The 23,477-nt window shown below is 44.9% G+C and overlaps 1 protein-coding gene across 4 annotated transcripts in view; it reads left to right on the top strand.

Annotated features, from left to right (window-relative positions):
* Positions 1-23,477, top strand: part of kif9 (kinesin family member 9) — a 176,104-nt gene that overhangs the window by 107,544 nt on the left and 45,083 nt on the right. For all 4 annotated transcript variants that reach the window (XM_078540862.1, XM_078540861.1, XM_078540859.1 and 1 more), the window contains 3 exons: positions 3,302-3,392; positions 7,332-7,459; positions 11,614-11,808. In XM_078540862.1, coding sequence (XP_078396988.1) covers positions 3,302-3,392; positions 7,332-7,459; positions 11,614-11,808 — 414 coding nt within the window. The remainder of the gene's footprint in view (positions 1-3,301; positions 3,393-7,331; positions 7,460-11,613; positions 11,809-23,477) is intronic.

Here is a 23,477-nt window from a genome sequence, read left to right as displayed (position 1 = left end):
TAAGTGTTGATGAACCTTTATAAAACATGTGCTCAGCCTCATCTGGAGTATTGTGTCCAATCTGGGCACCACACTTTAGGAAGGATGTGAATGTTTTAGAGACAGTGCAGGAAAGGTTTATGAGAATAGTTCCAAGGATGAGAGACTTATGTTACATGGGTAGATTGGAGAAGCTGGGATTGTTCTCCTTAGGGAAGAGAAGAGAAGGTTGGGAGGAGATTTGATAGAGGTGTTCAAAATCATGAGAGGCCTAGAAAGAGTATGTAGAGAGAAACTGTTCCCGTTAGTACCAGGGTCAACAATCAGAGGACATAGTTTGTCAAAAGAACCAAAGGCAACATGTGTGTTTATATCTGGAATGCACTGCCTGAAATGGTAGTGGAAGCATATTCAATCCCATCTTTCAAAAGGAAATTGGAGAAGCACATGAAAGGAAAACATTTGCAGGACTGCAGGGAAAGGAAAAGTGGGACCAGTTAAATTGCTATTGCAGAGAATTTGCAATTGCTCGACCAGTTGAATGGTCTCCTTCTAGGCTGTAATCATTCTGATTCTAAGACTTTTTTAAAAAAATATTCTTTCATGGGATATAGGCATCGCTGGCTAGGTCAGCACTTATTGCCCATCATAATTACCCTTGAGAAGGTGATGGCGAACTACTGCAGTCCATGTTGTGTAAGTACACCCACAGTGCTGTTAGGAAAGGAATTCAAGGATTTTGACCCAGCAACAGTGAAGGAACAACAATATAGTTCCAAGTCAGGATGGTGTGTGGCTTGGAGGGGAACTTGGAGGAGGTGGTGTTCCCATGAGTCTGCTGCCCTTGTCCTAAGTGGTAGAGGTCACAGATTTGGAAGGTGCTGTCTAAGGAGCCTTAGTGAGTTGCTGCAGTGCATCTTGTAGATGGTACACACTGCTGCCACTGTGTGTCGGTGGTGGAGAGAGTGAATGTTTAAAGTAGCATAAGGGGTGCCAACCAAGTGGGCTGCTTTGTCCTGGATCGTGTCAAGTTTCTTGAATGTTGTTGGAGGTGCAGTCATCCAGGCAAGTGGAGAGTATTCCATCACACTCCTGATTCGTGCCTTGTAGATGTTGGACAGGTTTTGGAGAGTCAGGAGGTTAGTTACTCTCTGCAGAATTCCCAGCCTCTGACCTACTCTTGTAGCCACAGTATTTATATGGCTAGTCCAATTCAGTTTCTGGTCAATGGTAACCCCCAAAATGTTGATAGTGATTGTGATAGTGAATCTATGCTGTTTTTGGTTGTAAAGTGCTTTGGGGCGTCCTGAGTTCAAAAAAAATCACAAATCCAAGTGTTTCTTTCCTTCTTCATCCTAACTAACCCAAATAAACATGGGCCAGGTATAGCATAAACTAGAACTAGTCTAAGGCTCCCCCTACACTATCCCATCAAGACTTACGAACTTATGAAATAGGAACAGAAGTAGGCCATTCGGCCCCTCGAGCCTGCTCTGTCATTCAATAAGATTGTGGCTAATCTGTTTCGAATTCCACATTCCCATCTACCCCTGATTACCTTTGATTCCCTTGCTTAACAAGAATCTATCTACCTCCGCCTTAAAAATATTCAATGACCCCGCCTCCACCACCTTCTGAGGCAGAGAGTTCCAAAGTCGCACAACCCTCTGAGAGAAAAATATCTTTTCATCTCTGTCCTAAAAGGACAGCCCCTAATTTTAAAACAGTTCCCCTAGTTCTGGACACCCACAAGAGGAAACATCCTTTCCACATCCATCTTGTCAATACTATTCAGGATCTTATATACTTAGTCAACTCACCCTCACTCTTCTAAACTCCAGTGGAAACAAGCCCAGTCTGTCTAGCCTTTCACCATAAGACAACCTGCTCATTCCAGGTATCAATCTAGTAAACCTTCTCTGAACTGCCTCCAATGCATTTACATCCTTCCTTAAATAAGGAGACCAAAACTGCACACAGTATTCGAGATGTGGTCTCACCAATGCCCTGTAGAACTGAAGCATAACATTCTTGCTTTTATGTTTAATTCCTCTCATAATAAAGGATAGCATTCCATTAGCCTTCTTACTTACATGCTGTAGCTGCATTCTAATTTTTTGTGAGTCATGCACTAGAACACCTAGATCCCTCTGTGCCTTGAAATTCTGCAGTCAGTCCCCATTTAAGTAATACTTTGCTTTTTTATTCTTCCTGCCAAAGTGAACAATTTCATACTTTCCCCCATTATACTCCATCTGCCAGATTTTTGCCCACCCACTCAACCTACCTATATCCATCTGCAACCTCCTTATGCCCTCTTCAAAACATACTTTCCTAGCTATCTTTGTGTCATCTGCAAATTTAGCTATCATGCCTTTGCTTCTTTCATCTATGACATTGATATGAATTGGAAAAAGTTGAGGCCCCAGCAGAGACCGTTGCGGGGCTCCATGCGTCACATCCTGCCAATCAGAAAAAGACCCATTTATGCATACTCTCTGTTTTCTGCCAGCCAGCCAATCTTCTATCCATGCTAATATGTTACCCCCTACACCATGCGCTTGTATTTTCTGCAAAACCTTTGATGTGACACCTTACCAAATGCCTTCTGGAAGAACCTTCCAGAACAGATATATCATGGATTAGATAAAGTAAAACTCCCTGTTCACTGCCCCACCAAACACTTTCAACTATGGTACTCCCTTTGCTCCTACCTCTGCATCTACTGCTGTAGCTGTCTCTATTTAGGGTTGCCAACCCTCCAGGATTGGCCTGAAATTGTCAGGAATTGAAGATCAATCCCCAGGACACAGTGTTGTGCAACCCGGAGAAATATCATAGGGATTTAAAAAGATTTTTTTTTCATCATCTTCTTTGTATTTACTTCATATTTTGCCAGATATAAAAACAGTGAAAGTGGGGGGGAAAAGGCATAGGAAGGCAATGTACGACAAGGATGGATGTGTTGGCCAACTAATGGCAAGAATGTGGGGCAAGTCATGTGAAGAAACCTCCAGGAATACATTTAACTCACATTTGGCAACCACATCTCTACTGCTGCCTCTGTCCCTGCTACTGTCTCTGTCTCTGCTACTATCTCTGCTCCTGCTGCTGCCTCTCTCTATTTCTGTCCCTGTCCCTGCTTCTATCTCTGCCTCTATGTTGCCTCTGTCCCTGCTGTTGTTTCTGCCTCTGTTGATGTTTCAGCTTCTATTTCTCTTACTGCTGTCTTTGTCTCTGCCTCTGTTTCACAGTTCTCAGCAAAAATGTTAATAGTCAAAATCCAGACTTTTGACTTACTTTTTATTTTCTTTCACCCAAGGCAACAAGGGCAGGAAATAGAGACTGCATTACGGAAGAAGTATATTCTAATTGATAAAATGAATAAAGCAACCAGCTATACCCCTGAACCGGTGAGTGTGAGGAAACCTGGGCTATCACATTACCTCAGTACCTTTTTATTAGGGAGATGTTTGTACATATACATGGATATCAGATGAGGGAGGACAGGGCTGGTTTTCATCCAAAATTTTAAAAAAGATTGACTTTTTTATTGTCTTAACATGCCTCTCACAATAATACACATGAATTGCTTTGACTTATAGCTTGTTATGTAGGTGAATGACCAGTTAATCCAGTGATATTGATTGACAACAGAATTTTGGCCAGAAAGCTGTCTTCCTGACCCCCCAGAAGGTAAAAACAGTTCAGACCAGTACTCTTATTTCCCAGTTTTTACAGGCATTCCATTTTAAGATGTACAAGACCAGTTCAGACCAGTTTTCTTATTTTCCAGTTTTTACTGTTTTTTTCCTTTTGGGCCTCTTCAAATATTGCCATGGGATCTTAATTTCTACTAGAACAAGTAGATGGGACCCTCACTTTATCTTCTCACCAAAGACTACCCCTCAAACAACAGACATAGGAACATAGGAGCAGGAGTAGGCCATTCAACCTATTGAGCCTACTCCGTTATTCAGTCCGACCATGGCTGATTATCCACTTCAATGCCTTTTTCCCACACTATCCCCATATCCCTTTATGTCATTGATATTTAGAAATCTGTCAACCTCTGCTTTAAATATACTCAATGACTGAGCTTCCACAGTCCTCTGGTGTAGAGAATTCCAAAGATTCACAACCCTCTGAGTAAAAAAAATTCTCCTCATCTCAGCCCTAAGTGCCTTCCTGCTTATTTTGAAATTCTGTCCCCTGGTTCTAGACTCCCCAGCCAGGGGAAACATTTTACCTGCATCTACCCTGTCTATGCCTTTAAGTATTTTATAGGTTTCAGTGAGATCACCTCTCATTCTTCAAAACCTAGAAAATACAGGCCCAGTTGTCTTTGTTCTTTCAAGGGGTGTGGGCGTCACTGGCAAATCCAGCATTTGTTGCTGATCCCTAATTGTCCTTGAACTGAGTGACTTGCTGGGCCATTTCAGAGGGTAGTTAAGAGTCAACCAGTTTGCCCAATCTCTCTCACAGGACAGTCCCACCATCCCAGGAACAAGTCTGATGAAACTTTGTTGCATTCTCGCTATGGCAATAATATCCTTCCTAAGGTAAGGAGGACCAAAGCTACACACAGTGCTCCAGGTGAGGTCTAACCAATGTTCAATACAATTGAAGCAACACTTTGCTACACCTGTACTCAAATCCTCTTATGATAAAGACTAACATACCATTAGCCTTCCTAATTGCTTGCTGCGTCTGCATGTTAGCTTTCAGTGATTTATTGACATCCAGATCCCTTTGTACATCTAAACTTTCTAATCTCTTACCATTTGAGAAATAATATGCACATCTGTTCCCCTTACCAAAGTGGATAACCTCACGTTTTTCCACATTTTATTCCATCTGTCATGCTCTTGCCCACTCATTAAGTCTGTCCAAGTCCCCTTGAAGCCACTTTGCAACTGGCTCACAACACACATTCTCACCTAGCTTTGTGTCATCCACAAACGTAGAAACATTACATTTGGTCCCCACATCCAAAACATTGTGAACATCTGGTACCCAAGTTCTGATTCCCACTAGTCACAGCCTGATGCGAGAATGATCTATTTATTCCTATTCTCTATTTTCTGCCTGTTAACCAATTCTTAATCCATGCAAGTATATTACCTCTGATCCCATGGGCAGAATTTTCCGTTGCGGGGGCGGGAGAAAGTGGGTGCAGGCACGGGCGGGCGCTCGTGATTGGGTCCGCGCCACCATTTTACGCGGGCAGGCCAATTAAGGCCTGCCCAGCGTATTTGCTGACTCCCATGGATAGTGGGATTGTGTGGGCGGCAGTGGGCGTGCACAGACTGCCAGGTCCAATGGCAACCCGGCAGCCTGTTTAAATGAAGGCCTGGCAGCCGCCTGTAGGCTGGTGACAATGGCCAATTCGAGGGTGCACCACAGGGGATCAGCTGAGCAGGCCAGGCTGGAGGGAAGGGCAGAGGAGCAGGCCAGGCTGCAGGGTCTGCCACAAGAGCAGGGCAGGCTGCAGGGTAGGCTAGCGGGGGGCCGAGGGTGGCTCATTTGTTCTGTATGTGTATGTTTAAGAAAAATATCATGAGTGTTTGTTTGGACGTTCAAATTTATGTCCAAGGTCCTTAGTTCCTGCTGATGACCTGGCAGATTTTGCACTTAGGTGCCGAGTATGGATGCACCAGGCAAGGCTGGTCCTGCTGATCCATTTGTGTTGTGCTAGCTGAAGGTTCGTTGGATTAAAGCCTCCCGGGCGTCCCTGCCTCCTTGGTGTAGTCCCGGGTCAGCGTCTATCCCCTCAGCATTCCCCTGTGCATGTTCGTCTTCAGAATCAGTGCTGGGCTCATCGTGTGCAGCTGCAGACAATGCGTCGACGTCCACTGCTACCCCCCTTTCCAGCACAGAACGTCTATGACCTGCTTGACACAAGTGTGAACAGCTGATTGGGAGACACCGCATAGATCACCCACTGAGCCCTGGAAGGAGCCAGAGGCATAGAAGTTGAGGGCAGCTGTGACCTTCAAAGCTACTGGCATGGGGTGCCTGCCCACACAGTTAGGGGAGATCTCAGGGCCAATCATCTGACAGATGTAGTTGACTGCCTCCCTTGACAGTCGAAGCATCCTTCGGCACTGCACCTCAGACATATTGAGGTAGCTGCTTCGCCGCCTGTATACCCTGGTAGCAGGATAGTGGCGTCTTCAGCGGCCCCTTCCACCTTGGACTACCTCTTGGCCCTGCGCCACTTGTGCTTGCGCCTGTACTCCCAAAGGTGGCTCCCCTGGAGGCTGAATGTGCACTCCTGGCCTCCTCCTCCTTCTAGCCCTCCCTTCCTCCTCAGAGGAACTGCCTCCAGTGGACATGTCAGATCCCATATCCAGGCTAAGGGGAGGCCTTCCGAAAAGCTGCAGGCCCGCTAAAGATTCCTGACTGCAGAGTGCTGACCTGAAGGTTCAAAGTACACTGAAAGCTGCTGGAATGCGTTCTGAACTACTGCAGATCACATAGGCAAGTTTAAAATACTTTCTCCAATACCCCACAAAGCAGATTGATGACCCCACTGGGCCCTCTTATCCCACCTGTGGATGAGGTTCATAAAAAAGTATTTTACCCCATTGTGCCCATGCACCGACACGAAGATCGCACGGGCGCCTAAAAATCGCCATCAATTGATGACTAAAGGGCCTTAACTGGCCTGTTAATTAATGGCGGGCGCATGTGTACTAACTGGCTCCATGTTTCCTACATTACGACAGTTACTATGCTTCAGAAGTACTTAATTGGCTTGAAAGTGCTTTGGATTGCCCTGAGGTCAGGAGAGGTGCTAGATAAATACAAATGTTTTTCTTATGTATTATTTTTCTGAAGAATTAGACATGATTTCCACAGTAAAAACTGTGTATAATTCTGTATTATATTGCTGTTGCATGTTATTTCATTCATTTTTCTATAATTATTTAACTGTTTATGTATAAAATGAGATCCAATATTGTACTCCATGCTTTGGAAGGCAAGAGAAGACCCTTGTGGAAGTATATTATAATTTCTATTTTATAAGGACTTTATTTAAGAAGCAGAAAGAATTTTAAGCTTGTTATCCTGGGCATATTATTGTGAGCTCACTTGAGCATAAAGACCAGTGAAGACCTGTCAAAGGAATGGAATTGGAACTCAGCTTTGAGAAACTGCAAATCTAGATATCCATTATCTTTTATAGATATAAAAAAAATTCTAATCCCTATATTTCATTCCCAGATATTGGTTACAAGAAAAGATTACACTGGCCACAACAGCTAAGGGTTTCTTTTACAGTATTTCATTACTTATGTGGATATCAGCAATTGTTTTTTCAATACCTTATCATTTGGTGCTTGCAGGTTGTGACCGAGACGGCTGAAGAAACGCAAGTTGGAGAAGTTACTGGAGAGGGATTTGGTATTGGACAGGCTCCAACATCAGCTAAAGCCAAGAAGATAAAAACCAAAAAAGGCAAAGATTCAACTGGGTGAGAGGCTTTAAGTTTTTTTTTATTGCATTTGTCTTTCTGCTTCATGAGAAATCTGCTTAGGCAAAATTTCCACATAATCTTTTTGTGTTGTTGCAGTCTTCCTCTTGTGTCAATCATTATAGAATCATATAGTACAGGACAAGGCAGTTCAGCCCATCATGCCTGCATGATGCTCTTTGAAAGAGCTATCAAATTAGTTCCACTCCCTCATTTTTGCCGCATAGCCTTGGAAATTTTATCGGACCAGATTTTGTTGTGGAAATGCATCTAATGGTATCTACAATTCATGACCTGCCCCTGCTGCCTGCAGCCAAAAACATTTTTCTCAATAAGTTTCTGAAAATGTGAGGTAATAGCAACACAGCAAGGGAAACGGGGCACTTGGGTGAATAGGGAAACCAATGGGGATCTCCTTATACCATCAGATTAAAAGGATTAAGAAATAAACAACAGAGAAGGATTGAGAAGAGTGTGTAAAATAGTGTCAATGTTAAATTAGATAGAATCATAGAATGATGCAGCACAGAAGAATTCAGCACATTCTGCCCGTTGTAGCTGTGCCAGCTATTTTTTTTACAGGCAATTCAGCAATCACTCTCACTCTCCCTGCTCTTTCCCTGTAGCTCTATAATTTTTTTTCTCTTCAAGTATTTATTCAATTTCCATTTGAAAGTTATTATTGAATCTGCTTCCACCACCTTCTCAGGCAGCATATTCCAAATCGCAACAACTGGTGCTGTGACAGCTAGTTCTAGACTCTCCAGCCAGAAGAAATATCTTCCCAGCATTTACGTTGTTTCAATGATATTACCTCTTATTCCTCTAAATCAGGGTGGGGAAACCCCGGCTCGGGGGCCAGATCCAGCCTGTTGCACTTTTTTATCCAGCCCGTGGGGAGATTTCAAAATCTGGCCCTGTCCCCTGTGCATGGTGCTCTCTAGGCCAACCACTGCTATGTTCTGATGCCTGAGCCTGAGCCACAGTCACCAGAGGCCCAGGTTGTGGGGAGAGAGTGAGGCCCGAGATCCAGGAGTAGGAGCGCAGGGCAGGGACGGGCAGTTGCCGGCTGCCGATCGAGTGAAGTGTGAGTAACCCAGGGTGGGGAAGAAAGGGAGCAGGACACCCGGCTCCGTCGACCACCCCCCACCACTCCACTGGTATCTCAGGACAGGGCCTTAGCCCCTGCAGACTGAGGAAGAGGCCCAGGCCCAAATGCAGCCTCGGACTGGGAGCTGGCCAGAGCCTTGAGTTGTTGAGCCACTACCCTGGGCTGGTTTAGGGGTGAGACAGAGTGGGAAAGGAGAGGGAGAGAGATCCAGAGAGACAGAGTGGGAAAGGAAAGAGAGACAGAGAGACATAGAGAGAGAGAGAATGGGAAAGGAAAGCAAGCAAAAAGTTGAGCTGAATTTTAGGAGCATTGTGATTGAGACACAGAAACTGTGCTACTCATCAAGGAAAAACAATTCAGCCATTGCATTAAAGTAGTGGATGAGTTGAACGTTTCTGTATTCTCTCTTAAAAAAAAATAAATTTAAGGTTTTTTTTATGGCCTGTGACTGATTTTGTCTGTGTGAGTGGCCCTTGATTAAAAAAAAGGTTCCCCACCCCTGCTCTAAACTGTATAGGGAATTTAAGCCTAGCCTATTCAACCTCTCCTCAGAACAATGCTTCCTCACATGAATTAATCTAGTCAGCTTTTATTACACTTCCTCTAAATATACTTCCTAAGGAGGCCAAAACTGTAAACAATACTCTACGTATAGACTCACTAAAACCTTATGAAATTGCAGTAAAACTTCTTTACACTTAGGCCGGGATTTTAAATTCTGGTTCGGGAACCCAGCTGCCGGTTCAGTTCTGGTTCCTGACCCCACACGGCATGTTCCAGACACACCCACAGGGATTTTTAAAGAGCCAGGCAAAGTATGGCAGGGAGTGGACTGGGTATACCTTCACCAGATGGACTGCAGCAATTTGATAAGGCAGCTTGCCACCAGCTTCTCAAGGGCAATTAAGGTTGTAAAACAAATGCTGGCCTTGCCAGCACCACTTATATCCCATGAATGAATAAAAACAATAACCTTTGTTCACCTTTATATCCCTATCTGACACGCTGTATTGATTTTAAAATTGCTACTCTGCTTTAGAGCCTCGACATTTCTTTTATTGCTGTTGAATTTATCCTTTCCTGAATCCTCCAATACCCGCTTCATTAGTTTAAACCAAATCCACCACCCAATTATTCGATTCACCAGAACACTGGTCCCAAACCACTTTAAGTGGGGCAGAATAACTCCCTCTTTCCCCAGTATTGTATTGGTGCATCAAAACCCTTGCCTCCACATCTCTTTAAACTATGTATTTAACCTTCTAATCTATTTATCACTTTCTAATCTGTTTATCTCTTTATTTTTCCTTACTTCCTCCAAAATTGTAATAGTTAATTGTCAGTGCCAGAGAAGTTGATTGGCAATTATTAACAATGATCACTTTGTTAAAAGCATACTTACGCTTCTAATGACAAGACTTAACTTTCCATGACAAGTTCATTCCCCACCTGCAACACAAATACTGCAACTTCACAACTTTCAATTAGTGTCAATGGTGATGCAGACAGTAAATGGCTGTATCTCTTCCTGAGACAGACAGAATTTTGTGGGTCAGTAAGTGTCAATAATGGAATAGGAAGAACCCAGATCAGTATCTATCACTGCTAGTACTTTACTGTAGTTATTTTTGTATTTCAGATCTTCTAGTAGGCAAAATTCTGGATAACTGTCTTTAAATCTGAACCTTCTAGATTAAATCCAATTTTTTTTTTTATTCATGGGACTTGGGCATCACCGGCAAGGCCAGCATTTATTACCCATCCTTAATTGCCCTTGAGAAGGTAATGGTGAGCTAGCTTCTTTAGCAGCTGCAGTCAATGGTGTAGGTACATCTACAGTACATCTACAGTGATCTACAGAGGGAGGTGTTCCAGGATTTTGACCCAGCAACTGTAAAGGAATAACAGTTTATTTCCAAGTCAGGAGGGTATGTGACTTGCAGGAGAACTTTCAGAAGGTGGTGTTCCCATGCACTTGTTTCCCTTGTTCTTCAGGGTGGTAGAGTCGTGGGTTTGGAAGCTGCCGTTGAAGGAGCCTTGGCAAGTTGCTGCACCCTGTAGATGGCACACACTGCTGTCATAATGTGCTTCTGGTTCAGGTAGTGAATGCTTAAAGTAGCAATGGGATGCCATTTATGTGAGGCTGCTTTGTTCAGAGAATATTCTGTCACACTGCTGACATGTGCCTTGTAGATGTAGACAGGCTTTGGGCAGTCAGGAGGTGAGATACTCACTGCAGAATTCCCATCCTGTAGTAGTACTGCTGTAGTGGTCATAGTATTGATATGGCTGGTCCAGTTAAGCTTCTGGTTAATGGTGACACCAAGACATTGATAGTGAGATATTCAGTGATGGTAATGCCTTTGAATGTCAAGGGGAGATGGTTAGATACTCTCTTGCTGGAGATGGTCATTGTCCGACACTTGTATGGCATATACTTGTCACTTATCAGCCCAAGCCTGGATATTGTCTAGATCTTATTGCATTCAGGTATGGGCTGCTTGATTATCTTTGTAGTTGCAAATGGTGCTTCTCACTGCAAGCATCAGCAAAAATCCACACTTTGTCATTATGATGGAGGAAAGGTTATTGATGAAGCACTGAAGATGGTTGGGCCTAGGACACTGCATGCAGAACTCCTGTGATGATGTGCTAGGCATAACTCCAGGCAATGTAGGTCCCCCCACCCCCAACCAACGAACACCTCCCCCAGCCGCCATCATTCTCATTGATTTAAGTTTTATCAAGGCTTCTTGCTACCATACCCAGTCAAATGCTGCCTTGACATCAAGGTTGTCACTCTCTCTTCACCTCTGGAATTCAGCTGTTTTGTCCATGTTTGAACCAAGGCTGTATTGAGGTTATGAGCTGTTGTCCTGGGAGAACCCAGCTGAGCATCGCTGACCCAGTTATTGGTGAGTAAGTACTGCTTGACGGTGCTGTTGACCTCACCTTCCATTATTTTGCTGATGATTGAGAGTAGACTTTAGTGAATATCTGCCTGTTTCTAATTATGTTGATGTTTACTTTGTGTTTACGCTAGCAACATTAAGAAGGAACGAAAGGACACCGAATTGCCTTCACAGGTGAAAGAGGCTCCTCTGCCGCCTCCTCATCCTCCTCCTCCTCCTCCTCCTTTCGTTCCTGAGAAAGATACAGCACAGAGAGAACATGAGGTACTGAGTGCTGATTCTGCGCAGTCAGATTTGATTATCAAATTGGAAGAGACCAAGCCCAGGTAAGCAGAGGAGTTTCAGAGCAGACCTATGTGTGAAAAACAGAAGTCAAGGACTCTGAGATCACTAGCATTTGCAGTATAACTCTCCTCTTGTAGTGATGTTTGACACTGTGTGATTTGATTGGCTTGGCATGGGGAACAGTGTAGTTAATGGTGATCTGGTGAGGACATATGAAAGGGGTTCAAAATGTGTTTTTGGAAAGCAAAAGATGATTGAAGCAAAAGATGGTGAATTAGGCAAGAGATTTATTTTAAAAAGACCAAAAGCTTATTGGGCATGGTAGCCTTTTCTATTGTGTTGCACTGTCCACTGAGGTATTCCAGGAATGAAAGTTTTCCATCGTTTGGCAGATTTCCAACTTCTAAAGTTTGGAATATCGTCCTTGAAAATGATTTTCCAATCTCCACCTCTCCGTAATTGTTGGTGCACTCGACATTGATTTCATGTGCTTTTAGCTGATCCCTGAAGTCCGGACTTTCCAAGATGCAATCTGTGAATTCCAGAGTTGGGAACCCCATCGCAGCTTGCAGCTGGACCTGAACCCCAACTGCCACCAATCAGTCTCATGCCTCATTCATCCCACCAGGAGGCCACATTCTGCTGCTGGCTGCTTGACAGAGCCATGATGTTTGGCAAACGGCGGTGCGGGGTGGGAGGTTGGTGTGGGGCAGGTGGGATAATGGAGCCCGAATCTCTGCCCCGGATCTTCTGAGCAGAGACAATAATAGCCAGATTGCCACTGCCCTCAAAAATTCTCTCCCGCTGCTACGCGTTTCTTCCGGAATCTTCTGATCCTGGCTTTCACAAAAATGTGCAGTGCAGCGTCCATAAGATATAGGAACAGAAATTGGGCCAATCGGCCCATCGAGTCTGCTCCACCATTCAATCATGGCTGATAAGTTTCTCAACCCCATTCTCCCGCCTTCTCCCCGTAACCTTTGATCCCCATACCAATCAATTACCGTCCATTGGGTATCTCCAACTCAGTGGAGTAGAATCGGGAAAAGACAAGACATGTCCCCTTTTTACAGCACTAGTAAGTTTATAGGTCCAGTCTTGAATATCAGTGAATTAATGAGTGAATGGGTGAGTGGAACAGTGAGTGAATGGGTAAATGGGCAGGTGGGTAAGTCGGTAGGTGAGTAGAGTGGGTTGGTAGGTGGATGAGTGGGTAGTCAGGTCGGGGAGGGGGTAGCCGGGTCGGGTGGGTAGTCGGGTCAGGCTGTACATGAGTATATAAAATAGTAACATCTTTATAAAGCACTTTAAGAACACTGATTTTCATATTTATATGACCTATTATTATACCTATTATATGTTGATCTATAATACATTGAATCTGTAATATGTTGAACTTTAATAATATATACTGAAAGTTTGCAAGCTAATTTATTGTTTGGTTTTTATTGGCATCTGAGGTCACGTTAATTTTCAAGAATTTTTTACATATATATTCGTTCACAGGATGTGGGTCTCATTGTCAAGCCAGCATTTATTGTCCATCCCTAAATCCCCTTGAGAAGGTAGTGGTGAATTAAAATGGGGTCACATTGGAGAATAGGTTGTGAAGCACTGCCATCGTCCTTTGCTTTGCATACATAATACAGCAAATTCATGTTCTGGTGTTAGTATGGACTTTATGTATGTTAGTATGGACAGCGATGAGGAGAAACTTTTTTCTCTCAAAGTCTTTGAACTCTTCCTCAAAAGGCAGTGGAAGGAGTGTCTTTGAATATTTTTAAGGCAGAGCTAGATAGATTCTTGATTAACAAGGGGGTGAAAGGTTATCAGGGGTAGGGAGGAGGTTACAATCAGATCAGCCATGATCTTATTGAATGGTGGAGCAGGCTTGAAGAGCCGAATGGCCTACTCCAGCTCCTAGTTCGTATGTTTATCCTGTATTCCATGCATTAATTGCATTGAATGCTGAAATACTGAAATACTTGCTGGTGATTTGATACAATATTGGTCCTTGGTCTTGGCAGTAATAGAAGATAAAAAAGGAAAACAAATGTTTCTAACCACTTGAAGTTTCATAATTCCACCCATTTGAAGTGGTCTAGAAGAATTTGCAATTCACGAGAGATCATGAAAAGTGCTTTAATTACATAATTCCTTGTCACAGAAAAATTTCAGACCTTGTTGTCTTCGGCCACTAATTATCAGACCTTTTTGTCTTCGGCCACTCTCAACCCTGACTGTTATGGTGTTTTTTGCATTGGGCAGTGATTCCAGAATGAAAGGCTATTGTAACAGCAATAATGATCTGAGGAAACTGGTGAGGGCAGACATTCAACTCACAGCTGTGCTTTTTGTGACTGAAAAACAGACAGCCAAGAGTCAAAAATCGTTAGGGTTGAGGGAACCTCAATCACCTTATTGATGCCATAATCATGCGGACTTGTAAATTGACGAGCTACCCACTCGCTTGAGCCATGGCCGGGATTATCTGTGCCCGCCAGCATCGGCGTGTTTGGTGGCATGAGCAGACAATATGGCGAGAAGACCAAAAATCGGTTTCACGACGCCGTGAAACCAGTTTGCGATCATCCGCTCACCCCGTCGATGATGGGCCGCGTTTCCTGCCATTGGACATCAAGAACATCATTGTAATATATCTGCATATCATTATAAGGCCAGGCCACTGGACTCATCCCCCTGCTGCTGGAATGTCCACCCTGTTGGTGGGGAAACATGCTGATGTATTTCACAGCAACATATATGACGCATGCACTTGGTGGGCTGCATTTCGCTCAGGACTTCAAGGTTTGTTTGACTACCTTGCTGCGGTCAGCACTCACAGTCATCAGTGCCAGGCTTCACAGACAGCACCACATCACTTTTAGGGGGGCTCACGGGCAGGTCTCTAACTACCAGTTCAGCCATATGTGGGTGGCTTTTCAACAGCTGCAGGGCTAGGGCTTGCTTGGGGAAGGGGAGAAGTGGCCTTGGGCAAGAGAAGAGGCTGCAGGGAGAGGGCTGTACTGGGGAAGGAGGGTATCCCAGGGTGTATGTAGGGCACATGTCGATCTGTACAAGTGGCCTCAAGATGGTGAGGGCTGAGGAAGCTGTCTCCAGAGGAGATGAGGCCAGATGGAGATATGAGGGTGTGTGTGAAAGAGTGGGTGGTGATATCCCTTGAGCTGGCAGTGAGTGAGATGCCAGTGAATGTGTGATGGGCGTGAGTGTGTGAGTTTAAAGTGATGAGATAGTTGCCATACCCTGGCAGCACGGATGAGATCATTCATCCTCCATCTGTATTGGATGGCCAACTTCTGTGCAGCATTGGCATTGATCAGCACCTCCAATGCCTATCAAGCCAGAGTGCTAATGTTGCTGCCCTTCCTGTGACTAGAGCAGGGGTAGAGGTCATCACAGCGGGCCTCCACAGCATCCAAAAGGTGCTCAAGCATTGTAGTCTTCTTGCCTTTCACGGCCATGTCTTCTTTGCTGCAGTCCTGGGCTGGAAGCACTGAGCGCGGGCTGTTCTTTAAATGTAGTGCCTGGCGTGATGAAGCAGCGAGGTGACGGCGTGGCGGGCGAATCAGAGCCCGCCCACCATGGAAATTGTGTGTATCCCGGGAATGCATAATTAATATGGCGGGTTTAGGACGATACAGCGTGAAAAGTCGCCATTGCTGCTGGCGGGTAAAACGTTTTTCCCACCCGCTACCGCATTTAGTGCAAATCTGGGACGATTCCGCCCCACGTGTGAGGCTGCTTTGCTGTGCAAATTAGAGCCCTACTCCAGTTGTAGTACCCCATTGCAAAATTTAGATACAAATGTGTGGAAGTAGTGCCATGCAAGTTTTGCCTAATTGCTTGAGACCTGAAGTAACCAGCGGTCATCAAGGGGACTGCTGGAGGTTGTTCAAAGAAGATGGCCGCAAAACCTCTGCAGTTAAATTCGTGTGGCGCCAGAAGGAACAGGAGTGAATGCTTCTTCTGTCTCCCAAAAAAGAATGTAGGCAGCTGATCAATGATTGTTAAGTGTAACTAATTTTTTAAATGCGGAATTTATCTTTTGTTTTCTCAGTTGAAACAGTTTGTGCCTTCAAGATTTTTGCAAAAACGTTCTCTCCCTATATTAATGTTTTGCCATAACCTGATCATATCCTATCCCCACTTCAACTCCATGACCTTTCTCATGACATTGTGTTTATTTTCATTATTTATAGTTTAATTATTGCTTTGAGGGGAAACATGAAAGCAGGGTACAGTCTGCCCTCTGAGGTACACATAAATGGTACTGTCAAAGAAGTACGTAGGAGTTCTCTTTGATTTCCTGGCCAATATTTATTCATAAAAACATAAAAAATAGAAGCAGGAGTAGGTCATTCGGCCCTTCGAGCCTGCTCTGCCACTCTGTATGATCATGGCTGATCCTCTATCTCAACGCCATACTCCCGCTTTCTCTCTATACCCCTTGACGCCTTGAGAGTCTAGAAATGTATCTATTTCCAACTTAAATATATTCAGTGACTTGGCCTCCACAGCTTTCTGTGGTAAAGAATTCCACAGGTTCACCACCCTCTGAGTGAAGAAGTTTCTCCTCATCTCAGTCCTACATGGCCTACCCCATATCCTGAGATTGTGACCCCATGTTTTAGACACCCCACCCCCCACAGGCGAGAGGAAACATCATCCCTGCATCCAGTCTGTCCAGCCCTGTCTGAATTTTAGACGGTTCAATGAGATCCCCTCTCATTCTTCTAAACTCCAGTGAATAAAGGCCTAGTCGGCCCTCTCTCCTCATATGACAAACCTGCCATCCCAGGAATCAGACTGGTGAGCCTTTGCTGCACCCCCTCTATGGAAAGCATATCCTTTCTTAGGTAAGGAGACCAAAACTGCATGCAATACTCCAGGTGTGGTCGCACCAAGGCCCTGTGCAGCTGCAGTAAGACACCGTGGCCCGTTTACCCAAGTTCTCTTGCAATGCAGGCCAACATACCATTTGCCTGCTTAACTGCTTGCTGCACCTGCATGCTTGGTACAGTGATTGGTGTGCAAGGACACCCAGGTCCCTTTGTACATCAACATTTCCCAATCTATCACCATTTAAATACCATTCTCTTTTTCCTACCAAAGTGGATAACTTCACACTTATCCACGTTATACTGCATCTGCCATGTATTTGCCCACTGACCCAACTTGTCTAAATCGCCTTGAAGCCTCTTAACATCCTCCTCACCACTCACATTCCCACCTAGTTTTGTGTCGTCAGCGAACTTGGAAATATTACATTTGGTTCCTTCAACCAAATCATTGATCTATATGGTGAATAGCTGGGGCCCAAGCACTGATCCTTACGGTACCCCACTAGTCACTGCCTGCCACTCCAAAAAATTCCACAACCGTTAGTGTTAAATCCCCACTAAGGGAAAATAATGTTTTTGTATTTATCCTGTTAAACTCCTTCAGAATCTTATATGTTGTAGTGAGATCCCCTAAACTCCAAAGAGTATACTCAGCTTCTCATCCCAGGAATCAATCTGGTGAACCTTCGCTGTACTGCCTTCAAGAGAAATATATCTTTCCTCAGCTATGGAGACCAAAACTGCACACAGTATTTCCAGTAATCAAGTACTCATAGCACTTACCAAGGTTCCTTCAACAGCACCTTCCAAATCCGCAACCCGTACCACCTAGGAGGACAAGGGCAGCAGTTGCATGGGAACGTCACCCCCCGCAAATTCCACTCCAAGCCACACCCCATCCTGATTTGGAACTATATCGCCATTCCTTCAGGGTCACTGTGTCAAAGTCCTGGAACTCCCTTTCTAACGGCCCTTGGGTGCTTTTTCACAACATGGACTGCAGTGGTTCAAGAAGGCAGCTCATTACCACCTTCTCAACAGCAATTAGGGATGGGCAATAAATGCTGGCCTAGCCAGCGATGCTCACATCCCGTGAAAGAATTTTTAAAATGTGATGTCACCAAGGCCTATGCAATTGTAGCAAGGTTTCCTTATTCCTATACCCCAATCCCTTTGCAATAAAGACCAGCATTCTGTATGCCTTCCTAATTGCTCATTCCTGCATTTTAACTTTATGTTCCTTAAATGAGTACAGCCAAATTCCTCTGAATATCAACATTATAAGTTTCGCACATTGAAAAAAAAACCTGCTTTTTTATTCTTACTACCAAAGTGAAGAGACTCACACTTTGCCACATTATACTCCATCCACAACTTGTCCTCTCACTTAATCTGTCTATATCTCTTTGCAGCCTCTTTGTGCCCACCTCACAGCATACATTCCCGCCTACCTTTCAAACATCAGCAAACTTAGATACATTACTCTCTGTCTCTTCGTCCAAATCATTAATATTGATTGTAAATAGCTGAGGCCCCAACACTGATCCCAACACTCTACTAGTTGCAGCCTGCCAACTTGAAAATGCATTGTTTATCCTTATTCTCTGCTTCCTGTATGTTAACTAATCTTCCATCTATGCTGGTATATTACCCCCAACTCTATGAGCCCTATCTTGTGTATTCGCCTTTTGTGTGATACTTTTTCAAGTGCCTTTTGGAAATCCAAGTAGGCTACGTTTACTGGTTCCCCTTTATCGACCCTACTAGTTTTATCCTTAAATAATACTAAGAAAATTAATCAAATACCATTACTCTTTCATAAAACCATGTTAGCTGGGATTTTCCACTTCCATTGGCAGTGGGTGTCATGGCAGGCGGAAGTGGAAAATATTGGGAGATCGCAAAAACCTATTTCACATCGTCGTAAAACCAGTTTGCGATCGTCTGCTCCACCTGTCAATAGCAGGCTGCGTTTCCCGCCGCCGCATGTTAGGAAGCTAATTTCAATATGTTAGAACCTCATTATGAACCATGCTCGCCGGAATCATCCTCCCACGCTTGATCATGAGCTCACGTCGGTGTGCAATTCACGACTGTACATAAGCGACGTGCACCTGGCAACCTGCACTTCGCTCAGGACTTCGAGGTTTGTTTGCTCAGAGACTCCTAGACATTTACAGCACAGAAGGAGGCTATTTGGCCTCTCGTGTCCATGCGGTCAACAAAGATCTGACAACGCTAATCCCATTTTCCAGTGATGGCCCATAGCCCTGGAGGCTTTGGCAATGCAAGTGAATATCTAAATACTTTTTAAATGTTATGAGAGTTTCTGACTCAACTACCTTTTCAGGCAGTGAGTTCTAGACTCCCACCACCCTCCTGGTGAAAAAACTTCTCCCCAACTTCCCTCTTAGCTTTCTACCTCTTACCTTAAATCTATGCCCCCTGGTTATTGACCTCTCTACTAATGGAAAAAGTACCTTCCTATCCACCCTATCTATGCCACTTATAATCTTATACACCTCTATCAGGTACCCCCTTAACCTTCACTGTTCCAAGGAAAACAACCCCAGCCTATCCAATCTTTCCTCATAGCTCAGACCCTCCAGCCCAGGCAGCATCCTGGTAAATCTGCTCTGCACCCTCTCCAGTGCAATCACATCCTTCCTATAATGTGGTGACCAGAACTGCATGCAATACTCCAGTTGTGGCCTAACCAGCATTTTACACAGTTCCAGCATAACCTCCCTGCTCTTATATTCTATGCCTCGGCTAATAAAGAAAATTATCCCATATGCCTTCTTAACCACCTTATCTACCTGTCCTGCTACCCTTAGGGACCTGAGGATATGCACACCGAGGTCCCTCTGATCTTCAGCACTTGCCAGGGTCCTACCCTTCATACTGTAATCCCTTGCCTTGTTAGCCCTCCCCAAGTCCATTACCTCACACTATTCCAGGTTGAATTCCATTTGCCACTGCTCTGCCCACCTGACTAGTCCATTGATATCCTCCTGCAACTTACGGCTATCCTCCTCACTATTTACCGCCCTACCAATTTTGGTGTCATCCGCGAACTTCTTGATCACACCCCCTACATTTAAGTCCAAATCATTTACGTACACCACAAACAGCAAGGGCCCCAGCACCGAGCCCTGCGGAACTCCACTGGAAACAGACTTCCAGTCACAGAAACATCCCTCTACCATCACCCTCTTCTTCCTGCCTCTCAGCCAATTTTGAATCCAGTGTGCTACTTTGCCTTGGATCCCATGGGTTCTTACTTTCTTGATCAGTCTGCCATGAGGGACCTTATCAAAAGTCTTGCTAAAGTCCATGTAGACTACATGAAATGCGTTACCCTCATCAACACTCCTGATTACCATTTCAAAAGATTCCAGCAAATTTGTCAAAGAGAGGAGAGTGTGAGAGGAGGACCCTGGGACAGGCAGTCAGCAGCACTTAGAAGAGAGTGCGAGAGGAGGACCCTGGGACAGACAATCAGCAGCACCAAGAAGATCTAGTCTATCTAGAGGATCTAGCATCCAGTCTTTACTCAAGTAGGAATAAGGGTAAAATAAGGCAAAGGTCCATATTCTATTTAGTTAAGATATGTTTGGGGAGCTCAGTCCCATGATTTGCACATCCTGAGCTATGTGGGAAATACTAGATGCTCCTGATGGTCTGGAGGTGCCTCCGACTGGAGCAACTCGAACTCCGGGTTTTGGAGCTTGAGCTGCAGCTGGGGGCATGCATTCACGAGGCTGAGAGGTGGACAGCACGTTTCAGGACGTGGTCACGCTGCAGCTTAAGAAAGTGCAAGCAGAGAGGGAATGGGTGACCACCAGACAGAAGAAGGGGACCAGGCAGGCTGTGAGGGAATCCCCTGAGTGCACCTCACTCACAAACTGTTTTTTGGCCTTGGAAAACAGTGAGAGTGACAGCTCCTCTGTGCAGGCCAACCAGAGCCAAGGCCATAGCACTGCAGGTGGTCCAGCTGCTTAGTGGGGGAGGAAGAAGTATGGAAGGGCAATAGTGGTAGGGGATTCCTTAGCGAGGGGAGTAGACAGGTGCTTCTGCTGCCATAGGCGTGACTCCAGGATGGTATGTTGCCTTCCGAGTGCCAGGGTCAAGGGTGTCACAGAACGGCTGCAGGGCATTCTGATGGGGGAGGGTGAACAGCCAGAGGTCGTGGTCCATGTTGGGACCAATGACATAGGAAGAAAGAGAGATGAGGTCCTGCAAGCAGACTTGAGGGAGTTCAGTAGGAAATTGGAAAGCAGGACTTCAAAGGTAGTAATCTCCAGATTACTCATGGTGCCACGCAGTAGTGAGTATAGAAACAGAAGGATAGAGCAGATGAATGCGTGGCTGGATAGATGATGCAGGAGGGAAGGCTTTAGATTCCTCGGGCATTGGGATCATTACTGGGGGAGGCGGGACCTGTACAAGTTGGACAGGTTACACCTGAACAGGAACGGGACCAACATCCTTGCGGGCAGGTTTGCTAATGCTGTTGGGGTGGACTTAAACTAAATTGGCAGGGGGTTGGGATCCTGAAAAGTAGTTCTGAGGGGAGAGAAGCTGAGATGGAATTAGAAGTTAAAACGCTAGCAAGTGAGTCGGGAAGGCAGAGGAAACATAAGCTCAATAAGAAAGAGAAGAGTTTAGCAAGGCTACATGGAATATATTTTAATGCAAGGAGCTTGTGGAATAATACAGACAAACTGAAGCACAGATAGGCATGTGGGAGTATGATATCATAGCTATGACTGAGACTTAGCTAAAAGAAGGCCAGGATTGGCAGCTCAACATTCCTGGTTATAGGGTATTCAAACGAAATAGAGAGGGATAGAAGAGCAGGGAGGAGTCGCAATATTGATCAAGCAATCAATTATAGCAATGAGGAGGGATGATATCCTGGGAGGATCAATGAATGAGGCCATATGGGTAGAAGTAAAAAACACAAAAAGGGCAAACACACTGTTGGGTGTGTACCATAGGCACCCAAACAGTCAGGGAGAGATAGAGGATCAAATATGTAGTCAAATTTCAGAGAGGTGTAAGAATAATAAGACAGTTATAGGGGATTTTAACTACCCAAATATTAACTGGGACAGTTTTAATGTGCAAGGTAGGGAGGAAGCAAAATTTTTAAGTTGCACCCAGGAGAACATTTTCAGCCAGTGCGTAGAAAGCCCAACAAGGGAGGGGACAGTTCTGGACCTAATATTTGGAAATGAGCCCGGGCAGGTGGAAGGCGTATCAGTTGGGCAGCATTTTGGAGGTAGTAATCATAACTCAGATTTAGGATAGTTAACGAAAAGGATAAGGTTGGACTGGGAATATAAGTTCTAAATTGGGCAAAGATGAATTTTACTAAGATGAGATACGATTTGGCCCAAGTAGACTGGGAGCAGCTACTTGCAGATAAAACTGTGTCAGAGCAATGGGGGGCATTCAAGGAAGAAATAGCGAGAGTACAGGGCAAATATGTTCCTGTAAAGACAAAGTGGGGAGAGGGACCAAGTCCTGAGAACCCTGGATGTCAAGGGACATAAAGGTTAGGATATAAAAAAAAGAGAAGCTCATGGCAGATACCGAGGGCTCAATACGGCAGAGTCCTTGGAGGAGTATAAGAAGTGCAGTGGGGAATTTAAAAAGGAAATTAGAAAAGCTAAGAGAGTGCATGAGAAAGCATTGGTGAGTAGAATAAAGGAAAACCCAAAGGGGTTTTTGAAATATATAAAAAGCAAGAGATTAACTAGGGAAAGAGTAGGGCCAATTAGGTACCATAGAGGTAATCTGTGCATGGACCCGGAAGGTGTGGGTGCAATCCTCAATGAATACTTTGCATCGGTCTTCACAATGGAAAAGGACAACACAGGTATAGACATCAGGGTGGAGGACTGTGAAATATTAGAGGAAATTAACATAAAGAGAGAGGAGGTAGTAGCAGGTTTAGTGCCCTTAAAAATGGATAAATTCACAGGCCCGGATGAGATGTATCCCAGGCTGTTGAGGGAGGCGAGTGAAGAGATATTAGGGGCCTTGGCAGTTATTTTCAAATCCTCCCTGGCCACAGGTGAGGTGCCGTTGTCCCATTGTTAAAGAAGGGAGGAAGGGATCGACCAGGAAATTACAGGCCAGTCAGTCTAACCTCGGTGGTGGGGAAAGAATTCTGAGGGACAGAATATATCTGCACTTGGAGAGACATGGATTAATCAGAGATAGACAGCATGGATTTGTTAAGGGAAGGTCATGTTTTACAAATTTGAATTTTTTGACTACCTTCCTTTGGACAGCACTTGCAGTCATCGGCGCCAGACTTCGCAGGCAGAGCCACATCGCTTTTAGGAGGCTCACAGACAAATCTCTACCCAGCGGTAAGGTGGGGGTGAGTTTTCAATGGCTGCAGGGCTAGGGCTTGCTTGGGGAAGGGGGGAGAAGTGGCCTCAGGCAAGGGAAGCAGCTGCAGGGTGAGTACTGTACTGCGGAAGAGGGGTATCCCAGAGTGTGTGTGGGGGGCACAGGTTAGTCTGTGCAAGTGGCCTCAAGATGGTGAGGGCTGAGAAGGCAGTCTCCAGAGGAGATGAGGCCAAACCAGATGGAGACGTGAGGGTGTGTGAATATGTGATGGGCTTGTGAGTGTGTGAGCTCAGAGTGATGAGATGATTGCCTTACCCTGGCAGCATGGATGAGATCATTCATCCTCTTTCTGCACTGGGTAGCCAACCTCTTCTGCGCAGCCTGGGCACTGACCACCATTGCCACCACCTCCCAAGCCAGAGTAGTGAGATTGCTGGACCTCCTGCAGCCAGAGCGGGGGCGGAGGATATCATGACGGG

The sequence above is a fragment of the Cetorhinus maximus genome, chromosome 4, assembly GCF_964194155.1.
Source record: "Cetorhinus maximus chromosome 4, sCetMax3.hap1.1, whole genome shotgun sequence".
Lineage (NCBI taxonomy): Eukaryota > Metazoa > Chordata > Chondrichthyes > Lamniformes > Cetorhinidae > Cetorhinus > Cetorhinus maximus.
This window is presented reverse-complemented; position numbering and strand designations above follow the sequence as displayed.